General features: G+C 40.7%; 1 protein-coding gene across 1 annotated transcript in view; it reads left to right on the top strand.

The window, feature by feature from the left end:
* Positions 1–217: 217 nt before the first annotated feature.
* Positions 218–23,062, top strand: part of LOC117747995 (multiple PDZ domain protein) — a 43,680-nt gene continuing 20,835 nt past the window's right edge. Inside the window, exons 1-22 of the mRNA XM_034557563.1 lie at positions 218–313; positions 3,294–3,373; positions 5,570–5,736; positions 8,110–8,271; positions 8,608–8,747; positions 9,135–9,348; positions 9,726–9,848; positions 10,128–10,325; positions 10,835–10,937; positions 11,511–11,599; positions 12,217–12,451; positions 14,173–14,244; positions 14,539–14,618; positions 14,791–14,937; positions 15,217–15,372; positions 16,095–16,280; positions 16,722–16,931; positions 18,341–18,493; positions 20,153–20,494; positions 20,914–21,025; positions 21,927–22,125; positions 22,976–23,017. Coding sequence (XP_034413454.1) covers positions 3,358–3,373; positions 5,570–5,736; positions 8,110–8,271; positions 8,608–8,747; positions 9,135–9,348; positions 9,726–9,848; positions 10,128–10,325; positions 10,835–10,937; positions 11,511–11,599; positions 12,217–12,451; positions 14,173–14,244; positions 14,539–14,618; positions 14,791–14,937; positions 15,217–15,372; positions 16,095–16,280; positions 16,722–16,931; positions 18,341–18,493; positions 20,153–20,494; positions 20,914–21,025; positions 21,927–22,125; positions 22,976–23,017 — 3,146 coding nt within the window. The 5' untranslated portion in view covers positions 218–313; positions 3,294–3,357. The remainder of the gene's footprint in view (positions 314–3,293; positions 3,374–5,569; positions 5,737–8,109; positions 8,272–8,607; positions 8,748–9,134; positions 9,349–9,725; positions 9,849–10,127; positions 10,326–10,834; positions 10,938–11,510; positions 11,600–12,216; positions 12,452–14,172; positions 14,245–14,538; positions 14,619–14,790; positions 14,938–15,216; positions 15,373–16,094; positions 16,281–16,721; positions 16,932–18,340; positions 18,494–20,152; positions 20,495–20,913; positions 21,026–21,926; positions 22,126–22,975; positions 23,018–23,062) is intronic.

The following is a 23,062-nucleotide window of genomic DNA, read 5'->3' on the forward strand; positions in this document are numbered from 1 at the left end:
AATTGCAATACATTTTCTCCCTGAATGTATCAAGTGGACCTCTGTTGTGGAGAATTGAGTATTGTATTAGCTGTGACCACAACACGTGTGACACACAGGAGCTGGGCTACAGGCCCAAACGTCCCAGGCCTTGGGCCACCAGTAAGCGGCGCTTCTGTCCCAGCTCCTCTCGCTCAGTGAACATGTCCAGAGAGGATCGGGTTACACTACGCCCCATCTTTAAGCCCCGGTCAGTGGCAGTGCGCCGTTAGCCGCGGGACTACAGCGGGTAGGATACCGGCGGGCCGGGGGAAAGTACACGCTCCACACTCATGTAAGTGATTGTTTTCGCTGACATTTTTTTTTTTTTGTTGGGTGGGGGGGGGGGGGGGGGGGGGGGGGGGGGGAGTGTATACTACAACAACAAACTTCAGCTTCGGCTGAGAGTCGCTTTGTGAGCTAGGTTACGATGTCGCCAATGAGAGGGAGATTTTCCAGAGACGCCTGTTGTCGTCGCGGTGGTTTAATGAGCGAGAAAGACGGGATTCAAAAATAGCTTGCTGTGTTTCTTCTCGAGCTTAAACTACATTCCGTCACTGTGAGTACCCTGGGCGTTTAAAAAAAATAAAGAATACACCCGAAACCAGCTATGCAACTTCTTTACCGTCTCCCTCTCGGAAGCCTGTTGCTTTTGCTCCATGGATGAGGAGGAGGAGGAGGAGGAGGAGGAGTTGAGAAAAGCGGATTTGTCCCAAATGCTCTGGCGACTTTATTCAAAATACGGATTTACCAGCAATATGCATACTTCTATTGGAGCAAACGCTCTATTAATATCCACAGGTGTTAAATGGGTACGTTCTCGGCCGACATGTCCTATTGTTTTGGAGAGGACCCGCACGATGCAGTGACAACCCGTTATTAGCTATCCGTGGTCACGGCAAAAGCTCACGCATGACTCACCTCCGGTTATTTTCGGAGGCACACGCCACCTTAAAGCTCCCGTGTTTTGGGTTGAAGTCCAAACTGTAACACGGACGAGCTCCTTAGGCCTTCTGCGAATTATTACAAGCAACTGGTTATATGTGTGTGCCCTTATTGGAGGAATAATAATAAACTATATAGCCCGAATACATTCTGACGAACAGTGTGTTCCAGGTCCCTGAACGCAACATCTATAGTTAGTATTATAGCCATATTATTGGTGTAGCATAAAAACACATATAAACCCTCTTACAAGCACAGACTGCTGAAACCCAAGACCATAACAGCCTTTATATGAATTAATCAAAAGTAAGTTTATTTGTACACAAGCACAAGAAATGCATCCTTTGTATAAATCAAATACACTGGGGCCACATACCACGCTTAGAAAAGCTCATTAGTCAGTTGGCAAGTTCTAAACATTGGATGGAGCAAATTAAATGAATATAAACAAACCAGTGCTGTGGTGATCCGACTGACACATGTACTGTGGCTATTCTGAGATTCTATATTGGGCTTTTAATTGTCTTACCAATCTCCTTTAATCGTGTAATGTCTCCCCGAGTCATGTCATGCTTGTAACAAACCAAATATCTAGTCAAGTGTGACGTTCCTAAGATGGGAAGTTGATGGCCATGACACCGCTGATGAAAGAATCAGTTAAATAAAAATCAACAACATAAAGTTACCTTAATATGTTACCATTTGGTTTCAAAGTTGTGACGTGTCAATGATTCTTCTCCGATTTAAGCATGTGACTAATAAGTGCACCACAAGTCAAGTCACCACATGGCAACATGTTTATAGTCCACTGAACTGTCGCACATTATAAATCAGATGTATGAATTAATGGTGGGTCGTGAACGAATGAGGACCTTCAATATATCTTATATATGATACATATTTTGAGCCAAGTAGTAAAAAAAAACAGATCACATCAACTTTGATTTTAAGAGAAAAACAAGTTCAATTCTAAACTTGCACTGAAATTCTGACATAGAGCTGCAACAAAAGGCCACCAAGGGGCGTCTCGTAAACATTGTAAACATTTTAAACATTAGTTTATGGTCTCAATCGCTAGTTTCAAGTCTTCTTCAATACAGCACGATGCGCATTTTGTAAATGATGGTATGGTTTGCAGTAAAATAGTCGATAGAGCAGGGGATGCGTTAGGCCGTGGCTACGTTGTGATTGACAGGTCGCTACCGAGACGTTTTCCGGTCTGGGATTTGAGAGTCTGTGTTTTCATCTTAAAGTCTGAAAGTAAATGTATAACCGCTTTGGTCGCTTAAAAATATATTTTTCTGCGTTCGGTTGTACTTAACCCTCTTGTGTCACTTCAAGATTCCATCAACCAAGATAGCAAGATGGCGATGCTCAAAATGCCCAAATCGAGGCTTCAAAACTACTCCACAAACCAGTGAATGGCGTCATGGTTACCTTGCTCTGTGGGAAATTCTTATGGGCATTTTCACTATTTTCTGACTTTTTTGTAAACAAACCAACTAGAACATACTCCGCAAATGTATATATATATATATATTAAAAATAATTGTTGTAGCCCTATTATAATGCAAGCAGGAGTTAAAAAAAGACTCTTGGCCTGAATATGATTATTTAACATCCGAATGTTCGTTTCAGTAAGAAATATGACTTTATTTATCTGATAGGAGTAAAATAGATAATCATACTTAATACTGGCTGCAGACATGCCGTGAATACTACAACACTACTTCCAAAGTGCACCTAATTAATGTGAATTACAAATTGATAATCCATCAATAAGTGCATTAATCAAATATAAGGGAACTAACAACTTGCAGTCGATGTGTGCTCAAACAGGCAGACTACACCATTATGCTGTGGACTGAGTAAATAGCCGACGGTTCTTCAGCACAATGGTTACTCTTTGACGTTATGGTGAAGATTTTTTGAAATAAATATGGCCCTGATGGAATGGAAATAAAACATTTTTTGCTTTCATGTTGACTTTTCGAGAGGTTTCAAGAAGCGGGTTCAGAGGTGAATGAGCTCTCGCTCTTACTTTCTATTTGGATCAAGTGTGTTGTGGAAGTGTACAAAAAAAAACGTGTGGCTGATTGTTGGTGTTGGCAACATTGGAAAGACCAGCAAGAGTAAGCACGATTTGATGGGCTTTTTATAGTCCTTCGACAGATACTATATATATAAATAAATAACATAACATATAGTCCTGCGACAGATACTATATATATATATATATATATATATATATATATATATATATATATATATATATATATATATATATATATATATATAGTATCACAGTAACATTGTGTTGTTCTTTGCAGACCTTGAAAATGGGAAGCGTTTGCTGTTAATGGGGATAAACCACATTCAACTGGAGTTCTAAAAATGATAGAAACAATGGGTAAGTAATCACTTTTTGTTATTGTTTTATGCCAACTAGATATAACCAATACCTAATGCTCAACCTAAACAAGAACAACTATTACCTTCACACACTACCTGTGCCTTTTTTGTTATTTTTAATCTTAATTTCTTAAATAAGTGGGTTTTTTTTTTGCACAGTTAGTCAATTGGGTGTCCGTCTTTGCTGGCTCGACATCCGTATTTGGCTTCTGCTGTGAGTTTCTCTCAACCAGAGTAAGAGGAACTGGATTTGGTTCAAGGCGTTGGGACTGCCAATGTTGCCATATCTGATAATGTTGCCATATACTTGATTGTTTGTTTGTCCCCATAGAGATGTATGTGTCCAACTGTCAAACATGGAGCCACATCGCTGCTGCCAGTTTCTTTAGTTTAAAGCTGCAAACAGTGGTCACTCTTAAGACTGGCATGTTGACCAGAAACGTATGTACGTCCTCCCTACAGTAATGTGCAGGTTGGGGCAATGGGGCAATGGGGCAATGGGGCACTACAAACCAGTCTGGGTAGTTTGACAATTGAGGCTTTAAGTCCCCCGTAAAGTGAAGTTGGAGCGTCTTTAGCTTCTGTACTGTGAGTATTCCCCAATGAAAGGGATTACTTGAGCGGTGTACAGTTACAAGATGGATTTAGATCAAATTATTTCTCTAGTTGATTGGACCACTATAAAGGGGGCCACCTTAGAATGTAGCTCGGTACAGACAGAGTATAACTAGGACTGTAGTTTCACATAAGGTTGGGCAATAATTAAATGTGATAATTATAGAGCTGGAAATATTGTTATTTCTTTCTCTATAATTTCACTTGTAACCATTATGTTTATTAAATTGTTAATTAAATGAGAACATATTCAGTAGTTTTCATTTGTCAAGCAATACAAAACGCTTTACCTGAAAACATGCTATATCGAGTCATATACCGTTCTCAAGCTATGAAGTGATCTATATGGGGAGAGAGGGTTTTGGCCATATTACCCAGCCTTGCTCCACACACTCCTCGCCTTTCCGGTAAACGTCGCAGATTGATGGATGGAAGTCATGACATTATTGGTTTAAATTAGATGGTACTATCTTAGGTAAACACACATCATATTTAGTTTTACAGGAAGAAAAGATGATTGGATTTGAAATATGAAGAAATAGAGTTTTTGTTCAAAAGAAATATGCATGTATTGTTACGTAGGTGGACAATATGACCATGGATAGGACCTAAACGGCTTTAAAAAAAAAATGTAATCTCATTTTAAAATCATTTCTATTGAAGTTTTACCCCATACTTTAAAAAAAAACTGTATTTTGAAGTACAGAATTAAATATAAAATGTAGGAATCCAATTGTGATAGTGCCATCCTTATGTTCAGACCACCCTGTCTTTTGGAACACACGCAAATGCAAACAGATGGACACACACATACATGCCACGCTCTGGGGGGGAGGCAGGACTCCTCATTATGCTCACTGTGGTGGGGGCAATACAAATGATACAGTTACCTCCAAAGTACAAGTGGCGAACAGCAACAGAAACATCTCTCTGAGACCCCACTGCGGCTTGTTTACAACCTTTGTTCAAACAACAAAGCTTCTAAGTGCAAAAAGTGTTTTGGACCTCGTGCGCGCCATATTAGGTCTTAGTCACAGTTGCTGAGCTTTGGAAATTGCTTTATTTTTGTCCAGATGACGTTGGGCTGGCCCATCCTCACTAACAAGGCACTCTGGAGTTGCTCGATTGTGGAGCTTATGCAGGGTCCAGCAAGCAAACGGTGCAGGGCCTGCTTCTTTTATCCTTTCCTGCCGATACCCATTCAATGCTCGTGTGAAACACTTAAGGAAAAAAAAGGGAAACATTACTAAGCCAAAGACAGATAGTGTGAGTTGCCTTCCTCTGGTGCAAACCGTGATGCTCTGCGATTTCTTCTTTCCACGTTGCTTTATTACATGTCACGGTAAACATAAAGACATATGTTAAAAGGTGGTATGGAATATGGCATATTATGAAAAAGTGAATAAAATGTAAACGAATACACACGGCTGTGTTCAAACACCCCGTACTATCTCGGCCCGTGAACTGATAAAAGCCTCTTTCCTCATCACCTCTCTCCACCTCTGCCTCTACCACGTCTCCCTGCATCCACTCCTTCAATCTGGCCGTTGCTGTCACTGAAATATGCGACGGCTTGCAGATACACAGCGTGCCTTGCAGGCGGTGGAGCGTCTCCAGGCCAAACTGAAGGAGCGGGGGGAGGTGCCCACTGAGGAGAAGCTCAGCCTTCTCAAATCGGTGCTCCAGAGCCCCCTCTTCCACCAGATCCTGGCCTTGCAGAAGTCTGTCCAGCATCTCAAAGACCAGGTAAACTGACAATTATTTCACGGTGTCTGCTTTTTGTCCAGGTATTCATAACAATGCAACAAGCACGACTACAGGACGATTTGATCAATTAAAAGTTTACATTCTCTTGGGAACAATGCAGTATTCATTATTGTCAGCCAAACTGGGCCTTCAAGACTGTGCACATGTTAAATTAGAATGACAATGCTGCATTCAAATGAGTGATGCAGGGTTCCAAGGCCCCGTGGAAGGTTACAAGGTTATGATCATTTAGAGTTCTGTGTCATTAGTACATATGAGTATATATAGCCAAAATGCCAGATGGCAGCATCACACTTTGTTAGCACATAAGTAATATAAACAGAAGTGGTCATGTTTGATGATAAAGAAGAGCTTGTCTGTCTATTTTCATTATCATGATGTTGGACACGCTGAGGCAGGGGTAATATAAAGTGCCAACCATAGTTATTGTGTTGGTGTAGAGAAGTGCTGGAATCCTGCATGCAATGTAAAAACTAGAAAACTTTGTATTACCTGTATTATATAAAGTATTTTCCATATCTTCCACAATTGCCACTGCCTTTTATCTTTCCGGCTCCCTGGGTGACCTCACTGATTCTGTTTTTTGGCTCACCCCCACCCCTTTAAATCCCCATCCCCAAATAGTGTTGCCGCTGTGGCCAAATTGCTGTCAGGGTTCACACCAGCCATAAATAATATGGGTGCACGAGCAGAGATACTTGGTCTAAGTCAGGAACTCTTTTTCAAGCTGATTCTCTCCATGGAGAATAGAACATTTGAGTGGAGGGAAAGAGCTCTTAAGTCACAGTGGAAAGGGGCCAGACTAAGCGTTTGAGAAATACAGACGAAAATATTTGAGCTATGCAGTGGGAGGCAGGGATGTTAGAGCTTTTTACCCCTTATGGAATTTAGATTATAAAAGCCCTGCTGGCATTTTTGTGTGCTGGTGATTTAGCTTATTTCAAAAGAGGTACATTCCGCCTACTGCATGTGTGTGTTTGCTAATGCATCTATTTGTTTTACTAAACAACATTCATCAAGCAGCTAGTTATCAGAAATTCCCCATCAGATTTTAAAATGGACCGATTCCATGTTGTAAAAAACGATAAAGAGACGTATTTCTTTTATTATTTTTGTGCATCTGCAACAAGTCGGTGTTGTGTTTTTAATAGAGATTCCAAACCTAACTTCACTTGTTTGCCCCCTTTCAGCAGATCCAATTTGGAGAGAGGATGTGTTTTGTTGTGAGACGAGAGCCAGACACACGCACACACACTGTCCTTCTTCTGGCTCTGCTAGTTAGGCCCTGCACAGACCATGTCGCTATGGCGACAAGGCCCCACTCTCCAATGAGATCGAGGCCACTGTATGAAGTGGGGCAGAAACAATTTCTTAAATGTGCAAGAACCAAACTGGAACTTTAATCCTCTTAGCCAGGCCCCAGCTAACAAAGCTCATGCATGAGGACAGAAACTTAGCAGCATGCTACGCTAAGTTAGCCCCGACCCATAGGGTGTTGTTTGCAGTTGCAGCACTAATGTGTCTTGTCCAATGCCGTTTTGTTTCTCAGTACTAATCTGGGACTGTATTTAAAAGGAGGCATAAGTTACACTGCATGTTTCCAAAGCTCAAAGTTGTGCAGTCAACTTCCCAAAATGCAATTGCGGAAGTTCCCAAGGACAGCTTTAGCTCGGCAATGCCATATGCCAAATGGAGTGTTTATGAAATTATTGCTGTGTGTTATATCCGTCCTTTTAAATCCAGTTCAGATGGCCATAAACATTATGCCCTTTGGCTAATGAAATTGGAAAAACCCTGTTTTATGCAGTTGTCTCGTTCATGTAATTCATCTGTCGCACAAGTAAAGTCATTGCAGTAATTAAAACCAACGCCTAGTAAGGCATCCAGATGGCCAGTGATGCTTCCCCCTTCCCTCCCCAACCCATCATGATAGAAATATTCTATTTGGAGCCTACTAGTCAGTGTTGGAACATCAGCTCAGAGCCATTATACCCTGAAGGATTAAGCAGCCGTAGATCCAGTGAATCATTGTGGGATAACAAACTATCTGTCATCCCAGTGATTTCAGACACGTGGACTTCTGGGTTTTGGTGTCTGAAATTAAACTTGCTAAATGTTTACGTCCACAGGAGGAATAAATGGAGATGTTTGTTAGACTTTTAATTGTCTTTGGCTGAATTATTGCCAGTAGTTGCTGCTCTCTGCAGATGCATTTTGCAGAAATTCAACTCTGCTATGTCGCATTTCTGTTTAGATATTTAGTTGAAAAATGCATATTAGAATAATAAGTCAGTGACACATCTGCGGTTTTCCACATGGCACACTACATGTGTATTTGTTTATTTATTTCAGGAGAGTGTCCCAGTGTCGAGTGGGAGTGACCTCAGCGATCACGCAGCAGCAGTCAAACCCAATGGCGGCCACGTTCCCTACTCTGACACATCAGATTCTACACTCATCAATGGCAAGGCATCGTGTGACGAATTTGAACACCTTGTTAACTCCATGGCACAGGTATAGACAACTGTAAAGCCAGAGCAATCATTGTGCAGTTCACTTCAACACACTCACACAAGTCAGCACCTCATCTTTAAACAGGTAGATTACCTTGATTAGGTCTTTCTTAACTCAAACCAAATATCTGAAGACGGTCAAAGATGAGAACTACAGGCTGCACACTGCATTCTTTTCTCTTGAGGGACCTCAGATAGACTTCTAAAGGCAGTCTACAACTTTGTTGCCTTAGTGAAGAGGCAAAGTGTGTACATATATATATATATATATATATATATATATATATATATATATACGGTATATATATGTATGTGTGTGTGTGTGTGTATGACCTAGGGGCGCTGCGTGACACACGTGGACCTACAAAAGCCAGAGTCAGGAGGTCTTGGCTTCAGCGTGGTAGGCCTGAAGAGCGAAAACCGAGGAGAGCTCGGCATCTTCATCCAGGAAATTCAACCAGGAAGTGTGGCTCACTGGTATGTAAAACTCAACATGCCATTCTTGAAAGGTTACAATTGTATCATAGCAAAGTCAACATTCCAGAAAAAAAGGATTTGAGAAGTCCATTTCAGACAGTCAGGGACTTATACAGATTTTCTGGAATATTAGAAATTTATTTATTTTTTTATTCCGTTTAAAAAAAAAAGAAAAAAAATCTTTTGCTAAAACTGCGGCTTTGAGATGTTTTCTTCAAATTAAAAAACTTTTCATTACATGTATGTTACTCAATTGGGAACATAATATAATTAAATAATTAGAGGCTGATTTTGCTGAGATATCAGAGGCTTTGACATCCAACAGTGGACCACACCCCTCTCTCTTCCTCACTCTGACACTCCATGCCCCTCCCCCCTCCCCCCTAGTGATGGGAAGCTCAAAGAAGCTGACCAGATCCTAGCCATCAATGGCCAGCTCCTGGACCAGAGAGTGACCCACCAGCAGGCTATAGGAATCCTGCAGTGTGCGTCAGAGAGGGTGCAGCTCACTGTGGCTAGAGGACCAATACCTCAGCTGACCAGTCCTGCGGTGTCCCGCACGCCCTCAGCTGCCAGTACACTGTCAGCCAGCTCCAGCGCGGTAAAGATACACTCTCACGTCACAAATAAAAACTTGCATTTGCACGCCCACTTGCCAATATTGAAAACAAGAATTGTGCAAACAGATGTCGGCAAGGAATGTGGAACAGGTACAGGATGTGTCAGATATTCTTGTGGAGACATACAAAAGAACTACACACACATGCTCGCTTTGCCAAAGAGTGTAACACGCAGAAAAAGTTAAGCTTTGCGACCGCTACTGATTTAAATATATTCTTATGGTACACTAGATAACAACAGTTTTAGTGAGAACACCATCTGCGTTATTCATCCAACAATGTTTATGGCTGAATAAATACAAGAAAATGAGTTCAAATGTCAATTCTTTGCCTTTACCTTCTCTTTTACTACGCCTAGTGGCAGCATGTGGAAACGATTGAGCTGGTCAACGATGGCACCGGACTTGGCTTCGGTATTGTGGGAGGAAAGACCACTGGAGTTATTGTCAAAACCATCCTCCCCGGAGGCATAGCTGATCAGGTGATTGCATTAACACATCCCTACTTTCTTTGGGGATTTTCTTTCAGTGTTGAGCCTTGCTAATAGTTGTTTATACAGTGTTTCCAATAAAATTGCTTTTTTATTTTTGTATCTTATGACACTTTCAGTGTTCTAGAGAGACAGCTTTTGTCAGTTAGGTATAATGAGAATGGCAAGCAAGCACATAATTAACTGTCACTCTTGTCTTTTGTTTGTGTCATTGTGGGTTCTCTTGAAGCAAAACCGACAAAGTCAGAAAACGTATTTTTTCTCCTGCAGGACGGCCGTCTGCGGAGTGGGGACCACATCCTGAGAATCGGAGACACTGATCTGTACGGCATGGGCAGCGAACAGGTGGCCCAGGTCCTGAGGCAGTGTGGCAACAGGGTGAAGCTGGTGGTTACAAGGGGTCCTGTGGACGAGAATCCCTCTCTCTCTGCTGTCATGCCTGTGGTGCTCCCCACTGTCAACGAACAGGTAAGAACCACAAATATGGAAGAACAATGTATACAAAGTCTTACAATATGGAAAAGCATCACTTTGCAATTGGTTGAAGCATTTGGCGTGTCAGTAAAGTAATGCAGTTTCTCTATAACAAATGGTCGAGATGATGATTCGGATCTAAAGTTCAGGTCTGTCGTCTCCAGCCCTGAATGAATGGAATCAGCAGAGCAAATGTCGCTTCACTTTCTCAACAACTGCACTCAAATACAGCGATCTCATGGCTACTCTCAGTACTCAACCCTACTTAAACATGAATGAAATTTAGTGGCTCGCTATATGAATGACATAATACCATTTTTATTGCACACGCAAGCTGTGATTTTATGGCTCCCAGGTTCAAAGCGCTGAAAGAATGTATTTTTGTAGTGCAGTCGGATGGCTGCAGTGCAATGACTTGCTTTTCTGCTGTTATCAAATGTATCATCCTTTACTTTTTATGTTGTTATCAGTGGCTGTTGATCTCACCATTAGTCCTTTCACAGGGCTATGAGGAAGAGGAGGATGAAGCATTTGATGTGAGCCTTATTAAAAACACCCAGGGACTGGGGATCACTATTGCTGGCTATGTTGGAGATAAAAATGCAGGTGAGAAATGGCAGCCTGAGTAGATGACCATTGAAATTAAAGTGTCATATTGATGTTTAGTTACCTCCGCGCTTCACTACATACTAATATAAGTTGCAAAGATTCATATTTTTCTCACCTATAATCAATGGATCCAGCGTGGCATATGAAAGTGGTTGCTGGTTGTGATGAACCCTGTATTAAGTCTCCAGAGTGTTTTAGCATCTTTTAATAGCTAATCTTAGACTTCAAGACAGAAACATGAAATATATAGAAGTTAATATAATATTTTCACTTTTGTAAAATGTAGAAATAGGCTACATACAATACATTGGAACTACAGACAACCTGTTATTATGAGCTGCTATATTTATTGAATCAAAGTGGCCTTGGCTTAAAAGTTTTTATTTCTCAAGGGTGGCTCAAGTGCTATGATTCATCACAAAAATTGTTTTGAGTTGTGCATCGTAATATTGAAACATGCAGGATGTCACCCTGACTTTGGACATCAACTAAGGCATCTGTTTGTTTTTCCTTGGCTCTTAATGTTCATTTATGTTCTTCCATCTCACCATTTCTTCTGTACTTCATCAGAGCCCTCTGGCATTTTTGTTAAGAGCATAACAAAAGACAGTGCCGTAGATCAAGATGGCCGTATTCATGTTGGAGACCAGATAATAGCTGTAAGTATCCCAATTATCCTCTTTGTAGCTATTACAATGTATCTGTCTTCAGTTGCATGAAGTAAAATGTGCAGTGAATGTTTAATATAATCTATTACAGTAATCACATTTAGTCGATGGAGAGGCATAATGAATAATTCACTATTAACTGATATTTCATTAAGTGTTTTTTTCCCAGTGACTGTGAATGTACGACTTTTATTAGCACACTGAGCAATTAGGTTTTTCGTTCCATTACTGCAGGACATTAACAATGAAGGTAAACTGTGTAATTCCTTGCGTCATTTGAAACATGAGTTAATGTTGCCCTTTGTTTTCTAAAGTTCTCCCACACTCTCGTTTGTTGTGGTGTATTGATGTTCCCGTGGGCCTGATGGGGTTCTGTTCTTAAGCGTACATGTTAATGTGCTTTGAGAACTTAAGAACTGCATAAAACACCTAATTGACCGTGAATTCTTTAAAACGAATGCCGTTTCTACCTGTCCTAAATGATCAAAATAAATTAAAGTTAATGACTGAAGTAAATGGGAATAGTCATGTGCAGCACTCTGTTTGTCGATTCAAGCTGTTTAGGCCCTTGTTTAATCCATGGCCTCACGAATGATCGCCCTCTGCAGGTCGATTGCGTAAACATCCAGGGATACACCAATCAACAGGCGGTGGAGGTGCTCAGACACACAGGCCAGACAGTCCACCTTAAGCTGATCCGGCGGGGCTTCAGGCCTGAGGAGATCCCCCCTAATGTGGACCCTGTTGTCATCGTCCCGTCCCCTTCCAGCAGCATCCCCACCACCACAGTCGTCATGATGGAGCTGGAGCCGCAGAGGAAGAAGGCAGAGGAAGCTGCTCAAGGTGGGAAGGATGAAGTGCGAAAAATTTAATGAGGACAGATGAAAACCCATTCCTTGTTACTCATCACCCTGTCAAAAAAAGTTGTCATTTGATATGTAAATGTAGCTCAGACTGGGTTTTTTATGATGCAGTAACAAGTGTCTCCAAATGGAAATTTCTGTCACTTTTATCAATATAGTTAATACAGAAAGAGAATATTCTCCTGCTCCATATAAAAACACTGACTTAAATTATACTGAAAAGCAGTCCAAATTGATGTGAACATTGTGATGCATTATAGAAAGAGAAAAGTGTCCTTCGACTGAATATATAGCAGGTGTCAGTATTATTCTCCCGAAATATTTATTTCTTATTATATCTTTATTAAATATTTCACATTTATTATAGAATAAGAAAGATTGCCCTCTACTGGATATGTAGCAGGTGTCAGTATTATTCTACATAATTATAAATTGTTCTAATATTCTGATTAAATATTTGACACCGTTCTTAATACTGAAAAAAGTTTTGCCTGTTAGAGGGTTCCTATAATGAGTACGCCCACATCACTCGCCTTCTTCCCTTCCTAAGAAAGTGAAATTATCACTGACAAAGGCCAAGAGGACATGTAAACACAGAGTCAAACAATTCCTATTAAATTCTATCCTTCTCATTCATTGTTATAGTGCACTGGATGGACTGACCCAATGACCTCATTTCTAAAGAAAGAATCCAAAGCTTTCCATCATGTTATTTAGACTGAAATATATCCAATAATAAATCAACCTGTGATGCCCAACATTATGCATGATATCCACACAGCTAAGTAAGACATTGGCAATTGCGTTACAACTGAGGTCTGCATGTGTGTGCAAGTTTTTATTTCGTTAGACGGAGAGTAAACAGAAAGATTCTTGTCCCCAGTCCTGACGGGACCTCCAGGCCACGACAAAAGCAGGAAAAGCAAGTTGCATAAGTTGTCAATATAGTGCTAGATGGAGCTTGAAAGTGATTTGATTTGGCAACGGGAAGTTCAAGCCCAAAAACCTGCAGAAAAGCAAGCAGCCAGAAGTCGACAGACAAGAGAGGGTTTTCTTGGCTGCTGTGAAACCATCACTTTTGAGTATTACAGATAATAAAAAGGACCATTTCAGTGCATCATGTTATATGGTGTTATGTTCCTGTAGCTCCCTTGTTATAAACACAGAATAGTTTGATGAGTAAGAATACATTTGAGCTAATTCGCTGGGCATGATGTCACACGTTTGATGGACAAACTGGTAATGGGTCATTTAATAAATAGATAAACGGAAGAAATTAACGACTCACTTAAATTGTTGTCAAGTCAGTGTTGCGATTTGTTTGCACTTAAAAAGGTGCCGGGGAACAGTGTGGAGTAATTTCATGGGCGACCACTTCGGTGCCCTTTGGAACTCCAAAGACATAAACCGTGGCATTAAGTTGTAAAAAACATACCAGGGTCATTAAATAGGTATTTGAAGTATGTTTAGAGTCTGCCATTATGGATAACATCAGCAGGACAATGTATATCCTTTCTAGACCAAGAAGGAAATTAGATCGACGGGTCTTTGTTTCAAAGAGAACGAGTATCACATTTTCAAATATGTTCCTGATATATATATATATATATATATATATATATATATATATATATATATATATATATATATATATATATATATATCGTATATTTGTTTAGTTTTTTCATCGTGCTCTTACAGTCACCACAGATGAAAAGAGTGAAGGATCTGATGTCAGCCCAGCCGCGGATCAGCTTACAGAAGACAAAGATGGTAAGGGCTCGGCGGCAGGGATTCCTCTAAGTACACCAGCAGAGATACTGGGCACACATGTGACAGATAAGGGTTTATTGTCGTCAGGAACACACAGACTACAACACACAGTGAGGTAACACTGAGATGGATGCAGAAGTTTGAACATTTCTTTTAATAAGCACAGATAAAAGTTTTTGTTTCAAAAGGTTTGAACTTGAAGACAACATAAACACTGCGGCTGTTGGATCATTTATGGCAAACTTGCTTTTTTATGTCGTTTAGTGTATCCATGCTTTTGTCTTGTTATCCAAGGGATGGAACTAACACCCTTTGAAGAGGAAGATCTAATGAAGAAGTGGCAAGACATTCTGGGTCCAAGTAATGAAGTTGTAGTAAGTGAAGCATCAAAATGTACTTCCCAGAACTTGGTTCCTGGGCATTTGATTCGCAAACTGGTCTCTAGACAAGAAGGACGACCTTCGTCGTCAAACCACATTGAGTTGAGTCATGAACACAATTTGTTTAATGTGCTAGCTGAAATGTGATTTCTTGTTTTCACAACAGGTGGCTCAGGTGGAGAAGTATAGTGAGAGCAGTGGACTGGGCATAAGTCTCGAAGCCAACAGTGGGCATCATTACATCCGCTCTGTTCTGCCTGAGGGACCTGTTGGTCGCTGTGGCAAGCTGTTCAGTGGAGATGAACTGCTGGAGGTGTGTGGCCCCGGAATGAAAGGGAGCATTTCATTATCAACAGTGTAGACATTTTCATATTGTGTCTGCCATTAACACTGATAAATACTTTGATATACGACATATACACATACCAGAGCTCATGGCTAGAGACATGACTCCATATGAATGTTAATGTTGCTCAGTGCCTGCAGGATGTGTAAACAGGCAACGGTTTGCCAACAAGAAAAAATAAATAAAATGAATGAACGCCGCTTATTAAGTATTGACTGGAGCTAATATTAGGCTCTCCTTTTGTAGGTCAATGGCTTACCCCTGATTGGTGAAACCCACAAGGAAGTAGTCAGAATCTTGAAGGAGCTTCCACTTTGCGTAAACATGACATGCTGTCGGCCCGCCCCTCACCTGCAGTCTGACGTGGAAGCTGTCCAACCAGAATCAACATCAGAGTTAAAGGTATTGCATTTGCACTGCTGAACTATAGCAAATGTATTCTTTTTTAAATGTACATTGTTAGACTTTCATAACTCATCATTGCATAGAATTTGTCAAGTATTGTTAAGAAATAATCTTTGAGCAAGGGACTGAATGAGCTCAAGGCTATAATAATGCAGGTTATTGCAGCAGATGATGCATACAAGTAGGTATGGAAACTCCCTGCATCCCCTCGAAATGCAGTTATGTGAATCATGAAAAATGTTATTGTTAATCTTGCAAATTAACAAGGGAGTATGATTAGGGAGCAATACTCACTAAAGTCCCCCTCCGTTATAACCCATCAACTGTTATTAGCTTAGCCGGTGTGTCAATCACTCCATTGGCTTTCCACATTGTCAACGACGGTGGATAAAGACAAAACACAGGGGAGGCTCCAAGTTTATTAACACCAATTCTAGTCAAACCTCATCATCAGCAGCAGCAGCAGCAGCAGCAGCCAGCAACATTTACTCGAGATATGAGACATCAAAAGCAGCTTCCCTTTGGGGACGGGGTTTTCATCTTTCCAGCTTTATCTGTTATAATGTACTAAGGCCCGGGCATCCCAAAGATATTTCCCTTTTATCTACTGCCAGTAACCTGAGCCAGAGACACAACTAGGGGGTAGCAGGCTATGGGGTTGGGAGTTAAAGTGACGAAGGCATGCTGTTACATAGAGATTTTGGGATTTTGCTCTGCAGAAACAAATAGACCCGAGCAGCGCACTGGTTGCTGAAGACTCAGAGGAGAATGTAGCGGCAGCGACACAGGATAATGTGACAGAGGAGGCGATAGGATCTCCTTTGGCTATGTGGGAATTGGAGCTCCAGAACATCGAGCTTGAAAAGGGAGAAGGGGGATTGGGATTCAGCATTCTGGACTACCAGGTGGGAAATCTTCCTGGGATTTAACGTTGTAATTTATAATTTTGTTGTCACTTTAATAGCTGTTGTATGTGGTACTATTTTACAACATATTGATACCTTTATAGATGTTGTATTTGTTTCCATCATAAACATATGGAGCCGTAAATGATGTCACAAGGAAAGCAATACGTAACATTTAAAGTCATAATCTGATGACATTTTGGAGTACTGTATTTTCCATCTACATTAAAATACTCCTTCTGATCGTCATACAGGTATCTCCACTGAAAAAAGAACATACTGTATTACGCTTACCGTACTTATTTAAGCCTTTGTATTGCTTGTGGAACATCGGCTAAAATATATTACTAACCAAATACATTAAATTCCCATATACGTTTTAAGACTGTGATAGTTTACCTTTTGGCATCATCACAATTTTTCTGGACCGGCTTGCCACAGGACCCACTGGACCCCGCCAAGACGGTGATCGTGATTCGCTCTCTGGTGCCCAGCGGCGTGGCCGAACAGGATGGCAGACTGTTGCCAGGAGACCGACTCATGTATGTTAACGCCACCAACCTAGAGAACGCCAGCTTGGAGGACGCTGTCCAGGCCCTGAAGGGAGCCAACCTCGGCACAGTCCAGATAGGAGTTGCCAAACCCCTGCCTGTAAGCATCAACCATAGCATTTTGTATTTGTATGCCTATCAGTTGGGGTTACCACAAGTTTTATAATTTCTTCGGTTACATTTTTCAGCATGTGGGGGATTTTTTTTTTTTTACTGTGTGTATTTGAGGTTGTCAGTCAAGTTGTCTCTGTATCATATGACTTAGCATCTAGTCAAGAGGGTTCATTTTACGAGTGCATGCATTTTTCATAAAGGAAAAAGAGCTGCATGGTGTAGCATTCAACCCGCTGCTCATTCAGAGGAGGCGACCAGCCTGAAAAGCCCTGCGCTCTTTGTTTCATATATTATGTTATTGGATTTTCCAAAAGCACATAACCTCTTGTACATTTTAACACACTGGGGCACCTGTCAAAATATTGGGTGGGTCCAACGGCATGTTCATCGCTCCAGGCACCTGACGGGATGTTTCTCTCTGCAAAGCTGCTTGCGTTTTTTTTTCCAGCTCGAGAGCTACATTTCTCTTGTATTGAATTTGCGGTTGGATTACACGGTGACACATCTGGGCTGCCAAGGTTAGCTGGATTACACAGCTGTAGGAAGCCTCTGTGGAATAATCCAACTCTCTGGCAGGATGTGGAATGTACCTCCGAGGTGTATTTTGGGGTATTGCCACTCAGAATTGAGTCTGAGAGTATGCATTCTTGGTTTTCTTATATTTGCCGAGGCTGCATGCTTTATGAAATCAATATAAAAAAAACATATTTTCTTTCAAGAATGACTTCAAAGAGAGTCATGAATGTGCCGTTTGGAGCTATTTCTCTGTTTGAACACTTGTGCACCAAGATCAATATTGGTCTCTATAACAAGTGTATCTTAGTAACTTCTAACATCTAACACCATTTTCATTTCATACTAATTTATTTGTACTTGATTTGGTCACACAAAAAAAGAAAGAAAAATCAAAAATCAAATTACATGAAGCTGGAGACACTGAAAGAATTTCTCCACTTTCTTAGGGAATATGTGGATATTCCCACTCTCCACACCCATATGGTGAGCAGGAAATTACTCCATCATCCACCATCCATTCATTTGACTTCATAAATATTTGGGTTGAAGAAGGAGAGGAAGAAGGACTGACTGAGGGCATCGTTTACCGAGCAGAGCCTGCATTGGTTAGTTAGCTTTTGGGAAAACAAGTGGAAAACAGATTGTACTTAACATGTAATATTTGCTTCTGCCTAATTTGACCAAGAGAGGTCTGTTTGTTTGTAGTCATGCATAAAGTTATCTTATATAAGCATTATACTGACAAATAGATTAAGGGAGTAATTAAGGGATACATATATGTTGTACTTTGTAGTTATAGAAGTTGTGCACCAAATTGATCAATAATTAAGGCCGGTTCCGTGTCCCAGTTGGTTACACTACTTCCGTTCATTATCACAGATTGACACCAGCGACGCGGACCTGTCAGATGAAAAGGTGTTAGATCTTACTTACTCTGGGATAGAGGACGACACTTTTCAGGCATCCATGATTGCTCTTCATGGAAGCCGCTGTAGTGCAGACCTGGATTACCTGCACTCATCCACGCCCAAGGTAAGCAACAGTCATTGCCCTTTGTCACAGGAACAATACTGCGTGTCGTCATTATTCTTTTTTTCTTTTGCTATCGAGAGTCAAAATGTCATGAGAAATGTTGTTTCTTTGTTAAGGCAAAGAAACAACATTATTTGTTGTTCTATCGGGGGGGGGGGGTTGTAGCTTTGGCTGCTTTAGTTGTTCTGGCTGCCCACGAGCAGCAGCAACTCCCCAAAGGGTTATTGAAGTATTAAGGAAAATAAACAAAGAAGAGCAAGGACCACACAAACTTTTTTTTTCCTCCAAAAGGTCACAGCTGATCTTATTTGTAGGGCCTTGCTAAGAAATGTTTACTTTAACAGGGCAGCCTAGAGGGACAGACATGGACCAGGACAACGTGGGGCATTTTATGGTACTGGGGGATTTCACAAAACAGATTTCAAATGTTTGTATGAGGTCAGACAGCTCAGTCTTCTTGTGACGAGGAACCATTTCTTACCCTTAAAGCGCCCTCTCTGTTCCCCTTAAAGAACAGAGAGGTATGGACCAGGTCTCTCTCGCTCTCAGGAGAGAGCGAGAGAGACCTGGTCCATACCTATAAAAGGTCAACTGGTTGTTCAAGATGAAAGGAGTGAGTCCTCCTAGCCGCCTCCAAGCCACTCGATAGATGACAGTTGTGCTACTTGGAACCACTCTAAAAGAGACTCATCCATGCGCTCATGCATTGGTTGTTTTGTTCGAGAACAAAGAAAACTCTATTTGAAGTATGTTTAAAAGGCACTCTAGTGTAACCTCTGCCGATGAGACTGTGCCCTTTTGAAATAATGCAACCGATTAAATACATTTCCCAGAGCAAACCAGACCAATAATATAATTTCTTGCTATGAAATATTTTAATTTTCAAAGATATTTTGAAAAAGATCATGGATTTAATGGCATCTCAAGCTTTATCTGGATATGCCTTGAGTGTAAAAGTCAAAGTTTGATGTTTGAATAGTTTTTAATGGTAATTCATTAATGTCATGTGTCAAATTCTTGGAATGTTTGAGGAAACTGTCTTATTCGTACGGTAGAGTGATTTACACATTTAAATGGTGTGCATCTACTAGAGACATCACATATACTATACTATAATACAGTGATTCCTAACTTAAACATACACACATATCTCTCTTGCCTGTAAATGTATGTTCTATTTAATAATATCTCTACAGGAATAGTTGAATACCTTTTTAGTTGCCACAGACCAGTTCACCCCTGATTTATAGCTCTACCTTATTAAAATGATCCTATTTCTTGTTCTACTGTACCATTTCTCCTGTCTGCTTTATTGAGCCCCACTTGTATTACGTATTTGCATATTTAAACGTAAAAAAAAAAGAAGATTTATACTTCTCTTATCTGGCTCCCAAAGGGAAGTGCTTGCTGAGATTCATCACTACTCAATCCGGTCAATAAAGTCTTAAATGCTGTTACAATAAAACCACATTTTGTGCATGGCAAGCTCAAGATCACCAGTAATTTCCACTCCTCTCTATTGGCCACTGATGGCTTTTCAATGGCTCATTACGAGGAGTGCGGGATGGCGAATGAGCAAGATGAATTCCCCCCGTTGGGCAATTGTCTAACTATCACAGCGGAACGTTCATTCAGCTGCTCTGCTTTGTGTTACCCTAGCTGACAGCTCGCCTGGACTTGTTGGATGAGCATCCCTGCTTTGCGACGCCGTCCGGCCTCGCGGACGACACACAAGCGTTCTCCCCGGAGAGGCCGGCCTCTCTCACTCCTCCGCGTTTGAGAGGTCGTAACCCGACTTTTAAGGCCATATTAAGCAGTTCGGATCAGTTTCTGGCACAGCACTCAACACAAGAAGAACCAGCGGAGAGCTCAAAGTCCTCCAGTCCATTGGCTGAAATAGGGACGAGGTCAGCTGTCTCAGATGAACCTGTGGAGTACGTTCACGATCAGAAGGAGCCACCCATGTCTTTTGAAGATATTGGAGATATGAAGATCTTGAAGGTAAAAATAATCGTCTAATAACAAGCTATAGATCTGGAGGATTTCATGTATAATATTGGCTCGGAGGAAAGAATAAGATGAGCAAATAGTGCTCCGTTTAGCGGATGAATGAGTGTAATTGATTGGCATGCTGTGAACATCACTGATGTGTCGAGGTGCATTCCAAACGCAACTTAATAATCATCCTTGATCTTCTTTGAAATAGAATTTCTCCAGGTGACATCTAACTTCTCCCCAGTCAGACGTGAGACTCATTGCAAGCATTATATCCGCAAAGTTCTAAGCCCTGTTTGCAGTTCATTCCCACAGCCAATCAGCTGCACCTGCCTTTTTCTCTAGAGACCGCTTCTTTGTTTGGAATCCGGCCCAACATTTTAATTTACTTTGATGAATAACTGTGTTGAATTATCACCCTCAAGGGCAAGGAGGGTGGTGTGAAAGAATCAGCAGAAGCCGGTGACAAAGAAGTACTGACCTCGGGGAGCAATTTTGAAAGGACTATCACAGTTGTCAAGGGCAACTCCAGCCTAGGTTTGTGTTAATTTCTTCACATTCTTTGATTTGTTCTTTTATTTATTTTTCCCTCATCCTTCACAGAAGTGTAAATGAGGTTGCTGGACTTGAAAGGCGTGTTGGCCTTTACTTTTGCGTCATTTTTTATAAATGCCAGATTTGAAGCAAAATGATAGAACCGATTTGTTTCTCAGTCTGAAAGGGTAATTTCATTGCTATACGGGGTATTTCCATTTCAAAACCTACCCATGGGGCTGCCACCGGCTCAGAGAATACTTTTATAGTTTTAGCTTCTGCACAAAGGAGTTATGAAGACACTGTTTAGAATTTCCAGTTCCTCCTTGAAAGCCGTGCATCCTTTTGCTTTTTTAGTACTCTTTGAAGGTGTTTATATCGTGCTGAATTCAAAATGTTTTCATAATACATTTTGTTTTATTAATCTCTTTACCATGTGGACTTCAAAACCAAATTCCACTTCTAAATAGGACATGTGATGTTATTCCTTATGATATTTGCAAAATAATCCTTTTACATTGTGCAAGTTTGTCAGTTTTAGATTTCCAAAAATAGTCTCCAAAAATATGATGCCACATTCTGAAGTCACTCCACTGACAATATATTGAAACCCATATTTGAGAAATAATATGACTGTACGATAATTTGCTGAGATAAGAGGAAGGTGTCTGAACTGATAACCCGATTGTGAATCAGATTAATTTTAAATAAGGGTACCTTTTCATTCGTAATAATCAGTCATAACATGTTGATTGGTGGCACTGAGGTTTTGATCTTAACTTAAAGGAGCTCACTTATCAGTGATTGTTCATCAATGTCAAATTTTTAGACCGTTTATTATTAAATCTATTTCCAAATCCAAATGTTTTTCGCGTGTAACAGTTTCTTATAATATACCTCAAAGGAATGACCGTGAGCGCCATGAAAGATGGTTTGGGAATGCTGATCCGCAGTATCATCCACGGTGGATCCATCAGCCGTGATGGACGTCTGGGTGTCGGTGATCTCATCCTGGCCATCAACGGAGAGCCCACGGCCAACATGACCAATGCTCAGGCTCGCTCCATGCTCAGACGCCACTCTCTCATTGGACCAGACCTGGGGTAAGCACTGGCCACACATGGTTACACATACTGTATTATTGAACCAATATTAAGACTTTTCTTGGTAAAACATTACCGCAATTTATTTTCTTTTTTTTAAATGTAAAACACATCAAGTCTAAACTCTGAAATGTATGTTTGATGTTGTGTTTGAATGTTGCCCAAATGAATAGTAGTACAGTACAACATAGATCAAACTGTGATTTAAAGATTACCTTCTTAGTTCGATTGTCACTGATGCCTCGACGCCGCTGGTGTGATTGCATCATTGTTTCCTCTTCACAATGCAGTTGTTTAACACCCTTGCTACAAGGATACTATATTATTGTCCGTTACATTACATACCAGTTTGTCACTTTTAGTGTCCGATAGAGCTGCCCTGTATTCTCCCTGCACAGGTGGACCTCAAGGTCCAACCTCAATTACATCAGGGTTGATTAAAGGGGACATGAAACAGACTTTTTCAGTGCTTGTGCACATACATGTGTGTGTCTGGAGTGTCAGACAAACAAGAAAAACATACATACATGTTGATGTAATTAAGTTATGATATTTTAGATGAGTATGATTTTTAAATAACTGGCTGATGTTAAAGAGGTATGTTAAAGTCGCAACGTAACCAAACCTCGAAAAGTTTTCCCAAACTCAAATCAATGCTTGAAATGCAGCTAGAAGTGGGATTCAGTGAGTAGCAAAAAGTAAAATTATGTTCCATAACTGGACTTCTTCATTCTCGAAAAGAACAAGATTAAAAGGAAATTGGATGTGGTGTTTCAAAAGTTCTGCTTGCTGAACTAAACTTGGCAGTTTGTTAGCTCCGGTACATAAAAGCCAACTCTTCACATTCTAGATCTGCTTGTGCACCTGAGGACGATCTGTGCCCATTTTATGTGTGAGTATGACTAACTTCCACACTGGTGGTGTTTTTTTCGTCAAG

The sequence above is a fragment of the Cyclopterus lumpus genome, chromosome 18 (assembly GCF_009769545.1).
Source record: "Cyclopterus lumpus isolate fCycLum1 chromosome 18, fCycLum1.pri, whole genome shotgun sequence".
NCBI classification, from domain to species: domain Eukaryota; kingdom Metazoa; phylum Chordata; class Actinopteri; order Perciformes; family Cyclopteridae; genus Cyclopterus; species Cyclopterus lumpus.